Source organism: Cuculus canorus, chromosome 1, assembly GCF_017976375.1.
Source record: "Cuculus canorus isolate bCucCan1 chromosome 1, bCucCan1.pri, whole genome shotgun sequence".
Taxonomy (NCBI): Eukaryota; Metazoa; Chordata; class Aves; order Cuculiformes; family Cuculidae; genus Cuculus; species Cuculus canorus.
The window spans coordinates 186,001,068-186,020,463 of NC_071401.1; the positions used below are offsets into that span (position 1 = coordinate 186,001,068).

General features: G+C 35.9%; 1 protein-coding gene across 7 annotated transcripts in view; it reads right to left on the minus strand.

Annotated features, from left to right (window-relative positions):
• Positions 1-5,387: 5,387 nt before the first annotated feature.
• The window catches only part of GRM8 (glutamate metabotropic receptor 8), a 357,622-nt gene continuing 343,613 nt past the window's right edge, over positions 5,388-19,396 (minus strand). For 5 of the 7 annotated variants that reach the window (XM_054053763.1, XM_054053726.1, XM_054053737.1 and 2 more), the window contains exons 10-11: positions 15,222-15,468; positions 5,391-10,176 (exon numbers count right to left, since the gene is read on the minus strand). In XM_054053763.1, coding sequence (XP_053909738.1) covers positions 10,124-10,176; positions 15,222-15,468 — 300 coding nt within the window. In that variant the 3' untranslated portion in view covers positions 5,391-10,123. Of the gene's footprint in view, positions 10,177-15,166; positions 15,469-19,396 lie in introns of all 7 variants that reach the window. The other 2 variants (XM_054053780.1, XM_054053770.1) reach the window with 2 other exon arrangements.

Sequence of the window (19,396 nt, forward strand, 5' to 3'; positions counted from 1 at the left end):
AATATACTTTCTGTAAGCCCAGGCACCTTCTTCAGATACTGCTGATGAAATACAGATAAGATTTTTGCACAGCTTGCAAATTCTTAAGCGGTAATAATTAGAATATATCATTCTGCTAGAGCATTCGACCCATGAGCACCTTGGTCAAAAAGATGAATGACATTGTACTTAAATGGTATGAATTGTGCATGCTGCATTTGATGTACCTCTTAAGCATATCATCATAAACTGCATTTTGTAGAACAGACCACATGAATTCATGTTCTTTGACCAGCTTCTGAGCATACACATGGGGGACTTCTTTCCAGAAGCAGACATTTTGAAGTGCTATTGAAGACTCTCATACAGAAAGCAAGCACCAGCTTCTAATATTCCTAAACTCAGCTTTTGTTGCAGGTCTCTGAGGGCTCACTTGCACATGCTGATTTATCTCGATCCTTACATACAGATGTATCTGCCTGAAGTTTGTCAGCTTCAGATGGATTCACTTTTACCCATGTCCTGGGGTTTTGTTAGCATCAGTCGCTTCTGCCAATACCTGTCATAAGTTAAAAGTTTGTTAATAAGGAGTAAACCTATAGTTGAAAAAAAATGTGGTTATTTTATTGTGATTAAAATATTCATCGGATTAAGCAGTATTTTAAATAAAATATGCAAATTACCATGTGCAAAATGCCAACAGCTAGCAATTTTTTGTAGGGTATTCTAATTATTTATTTTCAAAGAATGTTGGATAATTTGTTTTATGTTAATGCAGGAGTTTCCACTTTTTTTTTGGTGCAGGAATAGTACCTCTGTAGATTTAATTAATTGCTCAGTAAAGATCTGGCTGACAGAATACTTTGATCTTTTTACGTTTCAACACATTATAATTTGCATTTTATAGATGAATAGAAAACAGGAATACCTGGTATGTCAGTCAACCTCCTTTTTTGTCTTTTTCTTTCTGAAAGTCAGCTTACCCAAAATGAGATGTAAGATTTGTAATGGTTACTGTGTGTTTCACAACTTATTGATGTCAAATTCAATTTTCAGTGGAAAACAGATGAGTGAAGACATTAGAAATATAGAATCATATAATCATCATACAATCATGGAATTATTTATGTTGAAATATATCCTTAAGATCATTGAGTTCCACCCTTAACCTAGCACTGCCAACTTCACCACTAACCCATTTTCCTAAGTACTACATCTACATGTCTTTTAAATACCTCCAGGGATGGTAACTCAACCACTTCCCCAGGCAGCTTGTTCCAATGCTTGACAAATCTTTTGGTGAAGAAATGTGTTGTAATATCTAGTTTAAAACTCTCCTGATACTACTTGAGGTCATTTCCTCTTGTCCTATTACTTCTTACTTGTGAGAAGGGATGAAAAACCACCTCACTACAATCTCCACTCAGGTTGTTGTAGATAGCAATAAGGTCTCCCCTCAGCCTCTTTGTCTCCAGGCTAAACAACCCCACTTCCCTCAGCTGTTCCTTGTATGACTTGTGCTCTAGGCAGATAGCATTTCCAGAAGAGTGTTGTGGGAAACAGTGTTAAAGGCTTTACTAAAGTCTAGGTAGATAACATCCATGGCCCTTCCTTCAACCACTCAGTGAGTCACCTTGTCATAGAAGGAGATGAGGTTAGTCAAACAGGACCTGCCTTTTCTAAACCCATGTCTGACCACCTGGTAATCCCGTATATGCCATGTGATGATCTACTCCATGACCTTCCCTGGCACTGAGGTCACATTGAAAAGCCTGTAATGCCCCAAATCCTCCTTCTGGCCTTTCTTGTAGATGATAGTCACGTTTGCTGACCTCCAGTCAACTGAAGCCTGGTAAACCAGGACTGGAACATGGCTTGGTGAGGACTTTCATCAGTTCCTTCCATACCCGTGGGTGGATTGCATCTGGCCCAGTAGACTTGTAAGTATCTAAGTGGTGTGGCAGGTTGCTAACCATTTCCCCCTCGATTATGGGGGTTTCATTCTGCTTCTCATTTTTGTCTTCCAGCTCAGAGGGCTGGGTACCTAAAGAAAAACTGGTCTTACTCTTAAAGACTGAGTCAAAGAAGACATTAAATATTTGAGTCTTTCCTCATCCTTTGTTCACCCCCCACACAACAAAGGGTGAAGAGTGTCACACACAATAAGTCCTCTTGCTGCTAGTGTATTTATAAAACCATTTTTTGTCTTTTGTGACAGTAGCCAAACTAACTTTTAGTTGGGCTTTGGCCCTTCTAATTTTCTCTCTGCATAACCTCACAACATCCTTGTCATCCTCCTGAGTTGCCTGCTCCTTCTTCATTTTGGATCTTTGAAAATGACCTGATACCAGTCCCTTTAGTTCAGTGTCTCTAGGTAATAATGAGTTCATTAATTGTAAAATTAACTTCATGATCGCACACTCATGCAGTTTGAGAATCTTTATCCACCGGAAGTTTCACTGTTTAACTGAAAGAAACAGAAAAGACAATCTACCTTTTACTGTCACTTTACCAGATAAACTGTAACATCTACATCCAGGGGCAGGATGTGTTGCAAGTCCCACGATATGCAAATATTTTTCGGATGAGTTGTGTTCCTTCTCCACACCAGAGAGCTGTGCATCTCATTTGCATCAATAGCACGCCAGGCCTTTGGCCCTGGCAGCTGTCAGCTCAACCCCACTGTACTGGGGAGGAAAGCTGACATTACACTTTTGCTCCCCAGAAAAGGTCTTGCTTTGATCCTTGACTTCATATCTTTCGGAAATTCACCCATATGGGAAATAGTTCCAGTGATGTCATCCAACTGCAAAAAACATTCTGCTGTCATTAGTGCTGCTTAGGGAAAGTCTGGCTTTCAAGCACAACCTCATCAGACGTAGGTCAGGAGCAGTGTCAGGTGCCCTGGCACTAAGTATACATAAGAAGTGTATATACTTTTATATATATACACACACATATATTTATATATGTAAGTAGGATCCAGTAGCAGAAAATTTGCAAGCGCCTGCCTGGGACAGTATTACTTTCCTTAAACAGACACACAGAAATCATTAACAAAGAGGCTTTCTGCCTCTGAATGGCTGATACTCTTTGTTCTTGAAAACAAATTTTATTAGTCCAAATGCCAGATTCTGCTGCTAGGATGGAGTAATACTGAGCACAAGTATGAATTTGGAGAGTGGCTGGAGAGCAGCCCTGCGGAAAGGGATCTGAGGTGCTGGTCAGAGCTCCATATGAATTAGCAGTGTGCCCTGGAAGCCAAGGCGGCAAACCACATCCTGGGGTTAGTTAAACGCAGTATAACCAGTTGGTCAAAAGAGGGAATTATCCCACTATATTCAGCATTGGTGCGGCCTCACCTTCAATACTTTGTCCAGTTGTGGGACCCCCATTTTAAGAATGATGTGGAGGCTATTGAATGTGCCCAGAGGGGGCAACAAAGGCGGTGAAAGGGCTAGAAGCGATGTCCTATGAGGAGTAAGGATTTTGAGGTTGTCTAGTTTTGAGAAAAGGAGGTTGAAGTGTGACCTCATTTCTCACTACAGCTTCTCTCTACAGCTTCTTGAGGAGGAGATGTGGAGAGGGAGGTGCTGATCTCTTCTCTCTGGTATCCAGGGATAGGATGCATGGGAATGGTTCAAAGCTGCACTAGGGGAGGTTTAGATTGGACAGTAGGAAGAATTTCTTTACTGAGACAGTGGTCAAACACTGGAACAGGCTTTTTAAAGAGGTGGTCAATGCCCCATGCCTGTCAGTGTTTAAAAGGCATTTGGACAATGCCCTATTCTATTCTATTCTGTTCCGTTCTATGTTTATTAAGGAGGCTTATTGCAGGATGATCATGAGAATGGCTCTTTTCAAGAAAAAACCCTGGAGGCAGTTACAGTACCATACTAGGGACTTACATATTACCTATACTGTCTCATCTTTGTTTTCTTGGCAAAGCAATATACATAACTCTAAAATACACTGAATTAATCAGACTTTCTGAGAAAAAAAATTATTCCTTTCTTACTCTTGTAATATTTATGTTGTTATTGCCAATGCTGTTATCTCTTTTCTGGTTTCATATGTGGTCTGTTTCTTGAAGTAACAGTTCATTTTTCTTAAGTGAAGAAATAGGTTCTGAAACATCATCATTTGAAACTATGTCTAAAACACACTTCTAAGGCATCTGCTCTAAACTTTCAGTGCTTTAGGCAATAATTTATAAAGAACCATCAGTCTGGCATTTGAAATAATCACATTTTTGTTATTTTATCTTGCAAATTGTGCACTTCATAGCTGTCATTCAGTGAAAAATACCCTGAATTTCATATAAAACTAATCTTTCTGTCATTCCCTGCTCAGTGTCACACCGGAGACGGTGGCAACAGATGAAAACTCTCACAAGAAATTATAACCTCTGTATATCAAAATGATTGCAACTTGTTCTGCATTTTCAGATAAGTGTATGAACTATAGTAATGAAGAAACAAACAACATATTGTTTTTAGAAATGTCTATCACTTGTGATAAAAATCTATGGGGAGCTGGGGTAGAATATATGGATATATTTATATTTGCAAATCTGTATCCTCACTAAATTATGCAAATAGTAGGAACACAGTTAAACACAGCAGACAAGCAATATTGAGGTTTACTCTTCCCAGTCTGCAGCAAATGAGATTTGTAAAGAGATAGATAGGTAGAAGTTTATAGGTTTATCTCCAATGAAGATTTCATATCGTTCTAACAGGCAAGTTCCCAAAATTTTGGCAGCTCAATATATCATATGCATCTTCAATATTCATTTTCATCTATGAATTCTCTCATTGCTTTATCTTTTTGAGATTTTATTCAAATAAAAAATTAAAAAAAAAATAAGAAGGACATGGGTAGCATTCAAAGGCTGATCCAGTTGAGATTTTCTAAGGAAACAATCCACTGAGGGAGACTTCCAGCAGCAGCCTGAGGGAGCATATGTTTAGATATGATACTTTGGTTCCTCACAAGAAAGCAGTCACCTCTCTGTACTAGGAATGTTTTTCTGGACTTGTTTCTCCTTCTTTAAGCAGCTTTCACCTCATTATTCCTCCTACTTAACTGCTGCTACCATGAATTTGCACCAATGATATGTTTCCTTCTATGATGCCAAAGCTAGTACTTGGATAAAAAGCTCTAAAGGAGCTCAAAAGAATTATCAGAAGCTGTATGGAAGAAAGATAGTGATCAGTCGTAAACTAAAACATGTGTTTTGGCAAGTTCATCAACACTGTAGCAAGATTAGGGGGAAAAAATGTAAATGAAATGAAACCAGTTTATTTTCTGAAATGTCATACTTATTTAATATTGACAGTCAATAGTCACAATGACAATAAAGGCACTGCAGCTAACTTAGGAAGTAGAGTAGACTCCCAGAAACTGAGTATGTGCTGTATCAGATAGACAGGAAGCAAAAAAAGGCTTTGAAACTAGCATTGCATATAACAATTTTTAATTACATGAATCTTGCAGAAAAAAATGCAGAACAGTACTAAACTTTGGCTTATCACTTGTTCAAAGACCCTCCAAGGCACATTTGCATGAAATAAGAACTGATTCTAGCAATGCAATTTATCTTTTACTTCCTTTGGGATAAGAATAAATTTAGTGCACTATCAGTATTGTAGATATTAGAAGACATTATAGAACAGGACATTCTGTAATGCTTCTATTGGCCATTGTCTGTGTTTCTATGTGTGATACTTCTGCAACTGATCAATACTAAAAACCACCACCTTCTAACAGATAGTAATTGAAGCTGTCAGACATAGTCCATTTAACATATTTAATACACTGGTGAGCTGGAAATTTAGTTGGTTTTGTTTAAATAGCATGTCCCACAAAATAATGATCTTAAGCGAGAAAATGTCAATTTTATGGAGAATCTTTCCTCCTGTTTTGGAAAATAATTTCCATTTCTGCATCAGACTAGTATCTCATGGGCCAGGAAGGCTCCAGATATTTTCAGAATCCCAGCACTGAGTTAGTCAGTGACAAAAGAGAATGAGCCAATACATTTACAGAAAGACAAGTGCCATATTAAAGGACAAGATGTAACATTTTATCACAGCCTACTGCTTGGGAATAAGGTGTTAAAATATTTTTATTTGCAGGTCTTTGCAGAAGTTGTTCATATCCCTTGGACAGAATCATAATATTTTCTTCAATGTCAAAGAAAAATGAATCCATGTTCTCATATGCTACCTCACCCACCATTAGTTCTGATGTCTCCCGTTGCTAATTTTGTCATATTTGGTTGCTGCAGTTCTGTGGAATATGTAAGATTAAACGCACACAGAGGGGATGGCATGTGCCCTTGACAGAGATCAGCATGGATACTTTGGAGCAGACAGTTTTTTGACATTGGGACTTTCCAATATTTTCTGCTGCTTCCAGAAGGGTGCCAGGTACAGTGGTTTTGTCGCTGCTCTTTTTTTTATTATATATGTATGTCTGTACATTGTCATATGGCTCCACTTCTACCGAGAGACAAGTTATTTATGTAATACAAACAAAAACTTTTTTTTGCCATTTATGATATTGTGCTTCTTACTGTACTTCTACCATTGTTTTAGCTCTGGGGGACACTGCTATTTTCTTGTTTTCCCTGCTGCTGTACCATTGAAAATAGTAAGTTCCTGGGAACTAACCACCCACTTTCATACTATAATGCCAAAGGAGAAAAAGTATTGGTCTTCATTAATTTAATGTTTCAATGTGATGGAAGAATTATAGATATATCAACATTCGTGAAATGTGCAAAGAATTCTATGGTGACCTTTTATAGACAAACTTTGAAAATATTCATAAGTCTTTTACTGAAACAAGTTTAACACATTCCTAATTTGTAGTTAATTTCCCAATAACAAATTTGAATAGACTCATTATTAAGGTTTCCAATTTCCTTAAAGTTATCATAACCAAAATATTTTCAGCTGAATATGTCTTTCACATTAGCCAGCTTGTTATCATTGCACAAATGCAAGAGATTATTTCCACCAAATGTATTATGCTGTTCTCATGATCTTACTGGTAAGTGTAAGCCAAGTAAGAAGCTAAAATTTAAGTGAAGTAAGAAGCTAAAAGACAATGTAGTTTACATATATTCAGAAGAAAAGGAGGCAGTCCACAGACGAGATCTATTCCTTCTTGTACTTGCTGTATGCCATTAATCACAATTGTTTGCTTTCTAAGGAAACATAATAAGGATTAGTGACACATATATTTTGCTTTCATATTAGCTAGTGAAATTTTAGGAGAAACTTAAAAAGAAATGACCTCTTGCTGAGAAAAAGTCCATTTCATGATTAGATTATAGGAGGTAATCTTCCACAGCAAGCGAAACATGCATGGAAAATATGAAATGGTGTTTTCTGAATGCAAGTGTTAAAGGTGCATTAAATAAGGTACCATTGAAACTGGGAGAAGTAATGCTTACCTCTTCTGTCACTGAATTTTTCTCTTTAAAATTTAACCAGAATATGTAGATCTATAAGCAATCGATCAAATGGCATATATGCTATTTTAAAATGTAGTGGTAAGCTATACAGTTACAGGAGATAGATATACAACATTCTATTCAAATGCTTAAACTGCACATAACTACTCGATAGAAGTGAAATCTGTAGACCAGTGCTGTTCTGTCATATTTTAAAGTGTCCTAGCTCATTCCATGATTTATACTGTGTGCTCATTTATCTGATAAGTTACATTAATACCAGTGAGACTCATAGGCTTATTATAGTATGTTTCAGACAGAATGATATAGAAAATGCACAGAGCAATTTGCATTCTATTTCTAGCCAACTGTTCAACCCAAAAAAGTGCATATTGGTCTCAGTAAATCTGTTCAGAATAACATTTTCTATGGAGTACTATGAAAGTGGAAGATACTAATAATTTATATATTAATCTTTATGTGTATATACAATATGTTTATGTGTATATGAAATGTGTTTTAAAGGGAATTCCTATGTACTGCTTCTTCAAATGCATATTGCTATGCTTACGTTATTATGTATAGATATTACAGACAAAACATTTGGAAATTTTTAATTGTGGATTGAAACCTAAACTTTTCACAGGTTTCTTCAAAGAAAACTGTACAAAAATACTGTTTTTCAGGTAAAACATATTCTCTGCTTTTCTCTCTTTTTCTCTCTTAGGAAATTCATCCTAGACAAGGAAGTCTGTCTTGTTAAAACATTGACTGAATCAATTAATTTTCACAAAAACTTTTGATTTTATGAGACACTAGCTAACAAAACAGAATAAAAAGTGTTTTAATGTGGTTTTTTTTCAGGTCTCATTGCATTAGCTACATTACTCATATACTTAAAATTAAGCACCTATTAGTTTATGGGTTTGGGATTGATGTGATTGTCATGTAGTCAAAAGGGGAATTTTCACACAGTATATCACACATACTAAATGCACAAACCCACACTACACCAAAGCAATCATCAGTTAATAATTCCAGCATTTCAATTCTAGGAAAAACTAACTATATTTTGTCAACTATTTTGAAAATGGAAATTCACTGCCATGCAGTTTGCTGACTGTGCTGAAGTTCAAATGTTGATATTGTAATAGAAACAATTTCAGTTTCAGATACTTCAAATTTCATCCATTTAATTTAAGACCGACCACACCTTCTTGAAGATGTGTTAAAAAAATACAGCTCCTTTGAGATAAAAAGGCAGAAGGAGCCATCCAGGCTAATTCAGGAGAAATAACATTTAATAAACTGATTGTGAAGACCCATTGATGACAAATTGTATGCAGTATATGGAGTAAAAAATTCTTAAAGAACAACACAGGTATAGTAACAAAGTAGAAAGTTCCTAGCTGACATTTTTAAACATCTTTGGAGGGGTTTATTAACATGGTAGATCTCTATATAAGTTTCTCTTTGTCTTTGCATAATCAGTAGTAATGCACACACAATCATTTGACGTGGAAGTTGGAAGATGTGAAGATTGCAGATGGACATCTATTCCATTGTTTTTTATGTGTTAACAAGGGAGTAGTACATATGTACACTAGTTTAGTGCTTTCCAAATTCTCCATTGATTTCTCTCTTGTTATTTCAAAGTCACCTTTATTGAGATAAGCATCTGCTACATTCCCCTGTCAGGCTGAATAGACTTTCAGCTTAATCCAGTCTTGCTGTCATAAAGTCTTACAAACTGTAAGTTTCAGAAATGAAAAGGATCAAAATTATTAGTGAGGGTTCAAAAATAGAATACAATCATACAAAATAATCAGGACTTCTTCACTTTACAAACATATAAAATGCAGTTACTTTGAGGGTGAGGAGGGGGAAAAAGCCTTCCGTAGAAAATATAGCCACAAAGCTTTGAACAAATAAATGCACACACTGCAAAGTACACACACACACATGCATGCAGGCATGCACGTACATACACACACGTGTGCACACATACACACACACACACATATGCTTAGAGTTTACACTGCATTCGTCTGATGCCATGATTATTATTTTATTTGTACACCCACCTTTACTGCACATTCTAAACAAACAATAGACAACAGTGTAAGGACTTTTTTTTTCCTTAAAACTGCAACAAAACAAGTCTCAACATTTGCAAAACATTCCTTTATTATTAGAAATAAATTATTTGTATAAAAATTAGCATGCGTTGACCATTGCATTTATTTTAGCATAACCCAGGACTTAATTCAGTCAGCCGTCACAAGAAACAAACTCATCTTCTTTTACGAGTTGAACAGTGTAGGACAGGAAAGGAAATAGTCACAATCACAAAAAAATACTTACAAATATAACATTAGACATGATTTATTTCAACAGCATTTTTTTTTCACAAGCTAACATTTGTTTTACTTTTGTGATTTGCTTCTTCTTGTGAGTGAACAGTTCAGAAGCTCGACACCGTCTCTATGTTATAAAACTGGACTTTTCCTTCCCCTGTCTCTTTTTGCCTTTTGTCTCTCATTTAATCCTTTTCCTTTAGGAGACTGACTATTGATTTGAATGTAGTCTACTGATATTTCCAAGACTGAATTCTGATGGTGGTAAGTCTTTGTTTGCAAGATCCCATCCTGCAGGTCTTCCAGTGAATTTCATCCCTGCTTAGTTGTTTGTCTGATTGCTGTAACTGACATAAGTTGTCTTGGTAGATGAGGCTGTAAATCAAAAAACCAAAAACAAATAACAACAAAAAAAAAAGTTCAGGATATTTAGAATCAAGAGAGGAGAAAAACCCCGTATTTAGCATTTGAACTCAAACACTGTCCAATTATATTTCCAAATAACATGGCCCATGTTCACAGAATAAAGTAAGTTTAAGCAAGTACATAAGCAGTAAGTTGGAACTCAAGTTCCGTGTTCTTCCTGACAACTTATATTGCTTGTGACTTGGGGAACCAGTGGTCAAGAAAAAGGAACAATGATGTGTGGTTTTACCACATCTGTAACAGAATTTCAACATGCCATTTGTCTGGTATTATTTTGGCTGATTTCTGTGTAGACTTTTTTAAAAGTTAAAGCTTAGATTTTTCTCTCTTCTACTCGTTGAAGACAACTTTGCAGTCAGTACTGAGTTGTCCATGTAGAAGGAGGCTTGTGCTCCTTGAAAGGACCAAAGTTTAACATGAGAAATGTATCCTTGAGTTACTGAAGCTGAGTAGCTAATGCCTACAGCATGTATTCTCTGCAGTGCAAAACATCTGCATATAAGAGAGACACCAGAAATGCAGCCTAAGCTGTATTTTAGAGCTGTCATGCTATTACGTGGTGTCCTTATGTTGATAGGCAAGCTGATAATTTCTTCCTTTGAGCAAAGCTGATAGCCTTTGTTTAGAATGAGGCAATATGTTGAGAAAGTTAAGCACTTTTACCATTTTAAAAGAGAAGAACTGTGAATCTTACATTAAAGTTTGTGTCAGCTTCTAGCCCTTATATTTGTCCCTTTTGCTTTAAAAAAGTATGGCCCAGGAGGGAAGTGGTGACATTAGGTCTCACAGGCAGCTCCCTGATTTCAAACCAGTTGGTTACACGGCAAATGAAACTGCCGGGGAACTGAGTCTCCTTTTTTAATCTGTAACAGGATCTATGTAACGCTGCATAGAGTAATTTGGCTTCCCATATATGTTATATACATGTCTGTTACAGAAAAGTTCTGCTTATGATAGTGAAGACTGCAGCTTGTAGGATGAGAATAATTTGATAGCACAAAAGTTGCCTGGTCTATAGTTTCAAAGATCTTAATTTTATTCCTATACATTCCTTCTCTCAATTTCTTTTTCTATATAGAATCTGGTGGGAACAGCTGAGGCAGATAGGAAAAGGATTCTTCATGCTAACTCCTAAATCCAGACAGACAATCTGATGATCTGGGAAGAAGACTACAGAAATTAAGAAATGACAGTTTCTCTCTCCTGCACCAAATTTAAAACTAAATCAAAGATCACTAAAATTGCTGCAAAATAATTCTGAGTAGTATAAATAACTAAGTTTGCTACTTGATTTTTCTTCATGTTTTCTTTGGGTTTATTAGCCATTTGATTCTAATATTCCATTTACCACTTTGTAAGTCTTAGTAGAACCATACCATTATAATTCACTCACCACTATAATTTTTGTTCCCTAAGAATATATATTTAAGAATGAACAATCAAAAGGAAGCGACAAAATGTAATATTTCTTACTTCCACTTGTACAGGTAGCTCCAGTACTTTTGTGTCTGGAAGAGCTGATTCATAAAAGGATTGCTTTTGGCACACTAAATGAGTCTTTTATATAATCAATCATGGTAATCCAGTACCAACATGAAATATCTTTTTTTTCCCATGTATTGGGATATTTGAAATAAATATAGCTTCATTTACACCTGCCAGATGTTTCAGATGGGATGTACTGCTCCCATCTGAACTCTCCCATGCTCCCACAGCTGGATTTCTGAGAAGATTCTATTTTTCCTTTAGCCCGTTACATTCTTTCTGAAAATAATGCAGGACTGCGGAAATGGCACCAAGTTCCTTAGAGCGTAAAAGGATTTTGTTCCCAGCTAAGAAATAACAAATAAATGCACATCTGCAAAGTCTGCACACTTGGGAACAAAAGGATAGAGGGAGCAGAGCTTATTTTTTTCCCTCATCCTGAAAATAGGCTCAGATACATGATCAGGTTAAGCTAGCTTACCACATTACACCGTATCAGCTGAGTCCTATGATAACTTTTCATGTGTATGTTTTTAGCCCACAGCAATATAGCATAATCAAATTTATCACAACTCAGTAAGCTGAATTATGTGAGGACATTTGCAAGAAGTTCAAAATACAAAAATAAGTAGTTGCTATACCTCAGCGGATTTAGAGCAACTTGTTAATTTTCTGTAACTTTGTTGTAAATGTGAGACTTAAATAATTTTGACAAAATTAATCTGGGACTGATCAAGAAACAAAAAATAACCTATTGAGTTCTAAGTGTTGCTACATTAAAAATGATAGCACAGGAAGTTAGAGTGGATAGTAGTTTAAAATGTATTAAATCTAATCTCACCTTCAGACAATATATTTTACTTGATAAATATTGCAGGTGTCCTTACAGTTCACTGTACTAAGCCTACATCTCCTGTTTGGGGATCTCAAAGCTTCAGCAGCTGGCATCCTGCTCTTTAAGACTGTCAGTATTTCATAGTTATATCACGAACCACATTTGGCAAACATAGATGGCTAGAAAAAGTAACAGTCTTGACTCAAAATATTTCTGGGAATAAACACTTTTCTAGCTACAGTTACTGATTTGCTGTTGGAAAGAGACAAAAAGAAAAAGACTAAAATAAGAGGATCTAAAGCAATTTAGAATTATTACTTTGGTCTGACCTACATGCATTTAAAGTGCTTGTCATTGTTATACCTTCTGGAATTGCACATGGATTTTTTTAAATCCCGTTTCCAGATACATTTTGGTTTCCACCGAATATGATTTTATTTCTACAAAAAAAGATGACTGTATTCATTTGTGGGACAACATAGAATAGTTAGTTATGTGGAACAAGACAAACCAGACAGAGCAGAGTTGTCTCTGGATGGAACACAAAAGGAATTACTTGACCATGTTGTCTTATATGTCATCTAATCAAGAGCATTATTATCACTGCTAGTATTTGTGGAAATCTTGGGAAACAATATCCACTTCTGGTATATTAGGAATTGGCTAATTTATTTTTCATACACTATCACTGAAAAGAAAGATCTGCTTCACATGGAATCAGTGCAAGAAGAAATTTTTCAATGTTGAAAGGTTGTCACTATTGACCTAGTGAAAAAGACTTACGTGACATTGTGCACTGATAATTCATAGGAACTTCCACAAGTTTTGACAGCACCTATTTTGGCAGAAAAGAGGGACGCTAATAAAGTCCAAATAGTACAGAACAATTTGGTGGAATTCAGCTCGCTTGAGTCTGAGAGCTCGATTGTATGACAGCTCTCTGGAGTGCCAATAATTTGCCGCTGAATTTTTGTCTATGAAGCATTATGATGCCTGGATCAAAGCCTGGTCAGGATATAATCCTCAGAATTATAGATCATAGAGCTTAGAATTATGAAGATGCAATACTGTTAAAAATATATTTAGAGCATAGTAAATAAACATTACCCACATACTTCACAGTACAGAAGAAGCAGACTTGCTTCCAGTAGCAGTTGTTTGTATGAATTATGCATAATCATAGTTTAAGCAATACCAGACACAGCATTTCCTAATTGGGTATAGTAGATGAACATCAGATACCCATGCCTTTCTTATTAACGCCCTTTCTCACCCTGCTGTGGAATCCCTCTATTGACCTTTCCTCAGAGGTTTGTAATTTTGCAAACTCAGCAAAATCCACCTCTCTTTCTTTTGATGACTTCTGAAGATTTGAGAAATGATTGAGTTTCTTATACTTCCATGCCATTCTTTGATCCACAAGGAATTTCAGCATCTTTCTGCTTTCTTCCTTTGTGATATGTCATAATCTGAAGCTGCATAAACTCATAGCTCAATCTAAAAGATTCACACATTTTGAAGGGTCCTGAGTTTTTCAAGTGAATTGGTTTGCACTCAGTATCTTCAATGCATCAGCAGCTATAGTATGATAAACTTATGGACTATTTTTACATACTCTTCAAACTGGTAAACTTTGATTGAATTCGGGGGGGGGGGCTGCATATTCTTTAAATAAGTACAATATTTTCCTGCAAACTTGGTACTGATTTGTCTGAATGTGTTCAAGCAGAACAGTAATATTCAATCCTCTGTCAACAGCATAAAAAAATAAATAAAAAATAAAACCCCTTCATTTGCAGTACGATGACTGAAAAAGTAATCTTTAACTGCAACAGCTGCTCTCCATCCCATGTGACCCTTAAATACTCAACAGAAACCAATTCTCCATTGCAACTAAGCTGTGAAAGCAAAGTTACCGGCTTTATTCATATTTGATTATTATTACTATTGTGAAGTCCAGTTTATAAAACTGTGTGTCGTGTGATGGAACGGAATAAATAACCTCTTTTCTTTTCTATACCAGAGCAATTTAGAGATGTGGCAAGATTCAAGAACTTTTCTGACATGGGATAGAACTTTTTCCCATTACTATCTATTACATACGAGAACATGTAAAGATGAAGCTGTATATGATTCTCATGGTATTGTACCAAGATGAGTAAGATCGCAACAAAAACCTGAATGGGAAGCATTATCCTGGGAAGTGTTAGTTCTCATGAGTTGTGATAAATATGCCAGGAAATATTAAATCAAGGTGGAAAGGTAAAAATCATTACTTTCACTTCCATATCCAACTGCAAATTAAAACAATGTTAACTGTTTTAAGTATTTTTTCAACATTCTTTGAGTTTTGAACATGATTACCATAAATACACCTCATGAACTGTCATGACATACCACAACTAGCACAGAAATGCTCAACACATCAAATTAACACTACCTAAACTATGTAATTTTAAAAAGATGTGTCTTTCCAAAATCTGCATGTGCTTTTTCAACAACTCTAGGCATTCCTGCATTCAGCAGTACAAGAATTCTGACATCTCTGGATTCATGCAGAACAAGCAACAAAAATAATGAAGTTTATTCTTAAAAGAAAGTGCATTCTTGTGAACGTACATCTGTTAAGAAGTGCTGCCACTCTTGACCATTGGAAAGTCTACAGATGACTTACTGTTGGTTTCAAGACTTTCGCACAGTTCAGTTTTGACCTCGCCATTTGGTCTGTCATTTCCTTTTTGGGTCAGTTTGCTTTGCATTGTGGCAGCTGTCACTACCGCCTTGAAGCTCCGCTTCCGTTTTTGAACATTCTGCTCTGGATGAAAAATGATAATATAAACCTTGGGCATGTAGAGCATGCCTAGAGACACAGAAGCACTTAAACTCATGGAGACAGTAAGTGTTGTTGTCTGGATGTACATCTGGGGAAGGAAAGAAACAACAGCATAAAAATCATTGTTATACTGATATAAGAAGGAAAATAAAGTAATTAACTTAAAAATAGGGGGTGGAAAGGGAACCAATAACACTCTTGATTTTCTGTCCATACACCAGAAGGACTCTTGACTTTCGTTGCCATTAATTATAGTTAAGCATGGCTGTTTCATGTTGTTTCTTTAACTATAAGTGTAGGTGTTAAAAAAGACAGTATTTATTACACTTCATTCTCATAAAAGTGATCAAGATGCTGACTGTAGCAACTACGTTTTCAGAAAATAAGTATGTCTGTACAGGAAAACAGGAGTGACAATAGCGCTAGCCTTGTATCATCTATTTCCAGACACAGAAGCCTCTACAACAATACGCCACATGGTGATTCAGTAGCGTGTCCAGCATGGTTCAACCAGCAGTAGACATAATGCAAAATCTATCGAATCTTAGATATATAAGTTTCAAAAAAAAAAAAAGAAGTTTCTCCATAGTGAAGCTTGAATATTTTTGAGTATTTTGAGGGTGTTTTGTTTGTTTTTAACATTTCCACTTTACTGTTGAGTAATCAGAATGCTCTGTTGGCACACAATAAACATTAATATGTCACAGTACTAACTAAGAAATCAGAAAATCAGGGAACCATGAAATCAGATCATAAAGGACATCAGTCCTCTATCGACTGATACAAAGGAAAACTCTGACATTTCTGAGTGAGCTTGTCTATTGTTTGTTACTATCTACAAAAAGAAAGCAACTCCATAGTCCTATAAAAGAAAATGATGGCGATCACTCCCTAAGTACAACAGCAAGAAGTTGCTATTTAGGAGAAGTATTCAGACAGTATATTAAAAATAATAATTGCAGTTCTGCTCAATATTTATTTTTTCTTAGGAAATTATATTTTATTAGGCATTTTATGAGACAACGGTTTTCCTTTATGGTTCTGTGCAGTTTACTAAACTGAAGAGGAAGTCTCTCAGTAATCATATTGTTATACTGGAAAAGATATTGAAGTAGAACCTATTCGTTGTCTTGGCACAGGATTCATTGACATTGTTGTCAGGCATGATTTTTAGAACTGGCCAATACCATCCCATTAACCTGGAGATGAGTCGGTCTGCAATGAAAGCATCAGATCATCTGATTTTACTAAGTACCCTTGGGTAACCTGGCCCTTTGCAGAAAAGTAGAGATACAATAAACTGGTGTGCAGCCACTATTATAGTTGAACATTTATAATGCCTTTCAGCTTACAAAGTTTTTCCATTAGATACTTTCTCTTTAGAGATCACAAATAAATTGTGTTCTCACTTAAAGCATTATTAGATGAGAAATGTGACAAATTTATTTCAGAAGTGTAGACTCTTGCTCTGAACCATCTTGCAAAGTATCTGTATAATTGTACAGAAAGCTGCCAAATATCACCATAAAAAATGGGACAACCTAATCTACTCTTCAAGAAAAGACTGATAATGCTTCAAAATTCTAAGAAGTTGAATTTGCTTTCAGACTGAAAAGACAAACAGAATTTCCTGTTGTGCTCAGGAAAGTTATAGGAGCAATACCTTCCTTCATTCCAATAACGTATCAAGACAATATATCAGAAAATATATGCAACATAGTCTTGTCACACCTGTGACTCCATTCCTTTCAGTCTCCAAAAAGACAGTGGTATGTCTGACAGCAGAGTTTGACCTACATTTTTCATGAACACTTCTAATGAAAACCAAACACATTCACATTAATAAGCAGTTGTTTTCAGGCTTTTGTAGAAAGACCTTGGTGCAGATGCACGATCACATGAGAACAGCATGAATGACATACCCATTTCTCTCTGAACCATATCAGCTGATCTCCAATTAAACTGGTACAGCAGTGCCTTTTAGGGTTCAGAGTTGCATTAAGTGGTGTCCAAAATCAAAAGTATTTTGATTCCTAAAGATACATATAGCTCCTAATAGGATTTGCAAAGCTGAAATCAATACATGTATTAACTTTTAAAAGCTGCATTGCATATGAAAACTCCATTAAACATAAAACATGCTTTATGCAATTTTTAAAATCCAGCTTATGGCAGGTAAGTGGCCAGCTGGACCTTAACTGTGAAATCTGTAACTGTAAATCTGGCATTTAAATATATATTTTTTAAGTCCTTATCAAGTACTCAAGCTGTAAGACTCATCTTTCTCTCATGCTTCAGAATGACATAGACAATAAAGAAGGATAAACAACCTCTGGATGTTATAGGGTAAAATATATACATTTAAGTAATAGTATTAGTCATATAAGTAAGAAATATGTGCATTATAGTAGATCTCAATTACCTTTTTTTTTCTGATAAGAAGTCCTAGAATATCAAGCTTTTACAAATACTAAAGAGCAACAATGTCTGTCTGAAGGACTATATTCAGGTAAGCTTCATAAGTGAATCCACTCCAAATATGATCAGGCATTCATTGAAATAATAAGACCCCATGGATTTCAATGCAGTTAGCACAGGTATTTTGCAGAAGCTATATCATTCATCTAATGTATTTCCTGTGGATTTAATTGAAATGACCAGCACAAAGCATATTTAAATAAATCCAGATCATAGATAGTTTCATATTTCAAATTACTGTTCATATGTAGTGGGATTTATTTCTAATGATTGTTGTGATTTTGAACCAGTAACTATAATTATTGAGACATTACAATTAGAGTGAGGTGGGAATTTTCTGATAGAACAGTCTCAGATAGTGAATATAGTCTTTAGAGAGCTTCAGCCTCAAAGATCCTGTTTTGCATGAATCACTGTTACTCTTTAATGAAGCTAATGAGAAAGAAGGACTTCAAGAAACTTGCTAGACCTCGAAAGAAGCCTTTGAATAAATACTTACATTTACACACTGTGTGCGGTGTGATGTGTGCAGCAGTCTGACCTCATATGCTACTGCAATTATACATTCAGTTGTCAATGGCAATCTGGGTCTGATTCCTTTTCCTGTTAGAATCATAGAATAGTTTGGGTTGGAAGGGACCTTGAAAGGTCATCTCATCCAACACCCCCATAATGAACAGGGACATCTTCAACCAGAACAGGTTGCTCAGAGCCCCATCCAACCTGGCCTTGAATGTTTGCAAGGATGAGGCATCTACCACCTATCTGGGAAATCTGTTTCAGTGTTTCACTGCCTTCATTGTAAAAAATTCCTTCCTTTCATCTAATCGGAATCTACTCTCTTTAGCTTTAAAATCATTATGCCTTGTCCTGTTGCAACAAATGCTGTTTTGGTCATTTGCAGGCTGAAAGTCTGATCCTCTGCATCTAATCCTTCCCACCTTCGAAATTCCCCTTTTTGCAGCCTGATGAGGCACAATTCTAGCAAACAGATGTCACATACTTGGTTTGACTTTTGTCTGACTCTTATCTTGTTTTATACCTGATGAGAGGACAATGATATTTTATAGCTGTGCATTCTGGGTACTTCTGTTATTCTGGGACCATAACTACCTGTAACTTTTACAGAATTAGCTGCTCTAAAAATCAAGGAGCAACAAAAGTAGTTCAGTTTAATAAGATATGAGGTCTGAATAATTTTTCATGTGTCTCACAGTGGTAGCTCACTCTAAGTTACAGAAGAATAAAGGTCCCTTTCTCACAATGATTCATGGTTATATAGAAATGAGTTTCAGCGCTCCTCACACTAAAATCCCTTCTGAACTACAAACTTTTTGTCCAATAAAGGCTTTCACAGATGTAACAAAGACTGCTATATCTATTCTCCTTGTTCTTGACAGTCAGCAGATACAAGACAGAAAACTAAAATTATGATAGTACAAAACAAGGAAAAATATCTTTATACTATGGGGAAAACTTGAGGCCGAAATACCTTGCTGTTTCCATTCTTTACTCCAGTGCCATACAAGAACTGATAC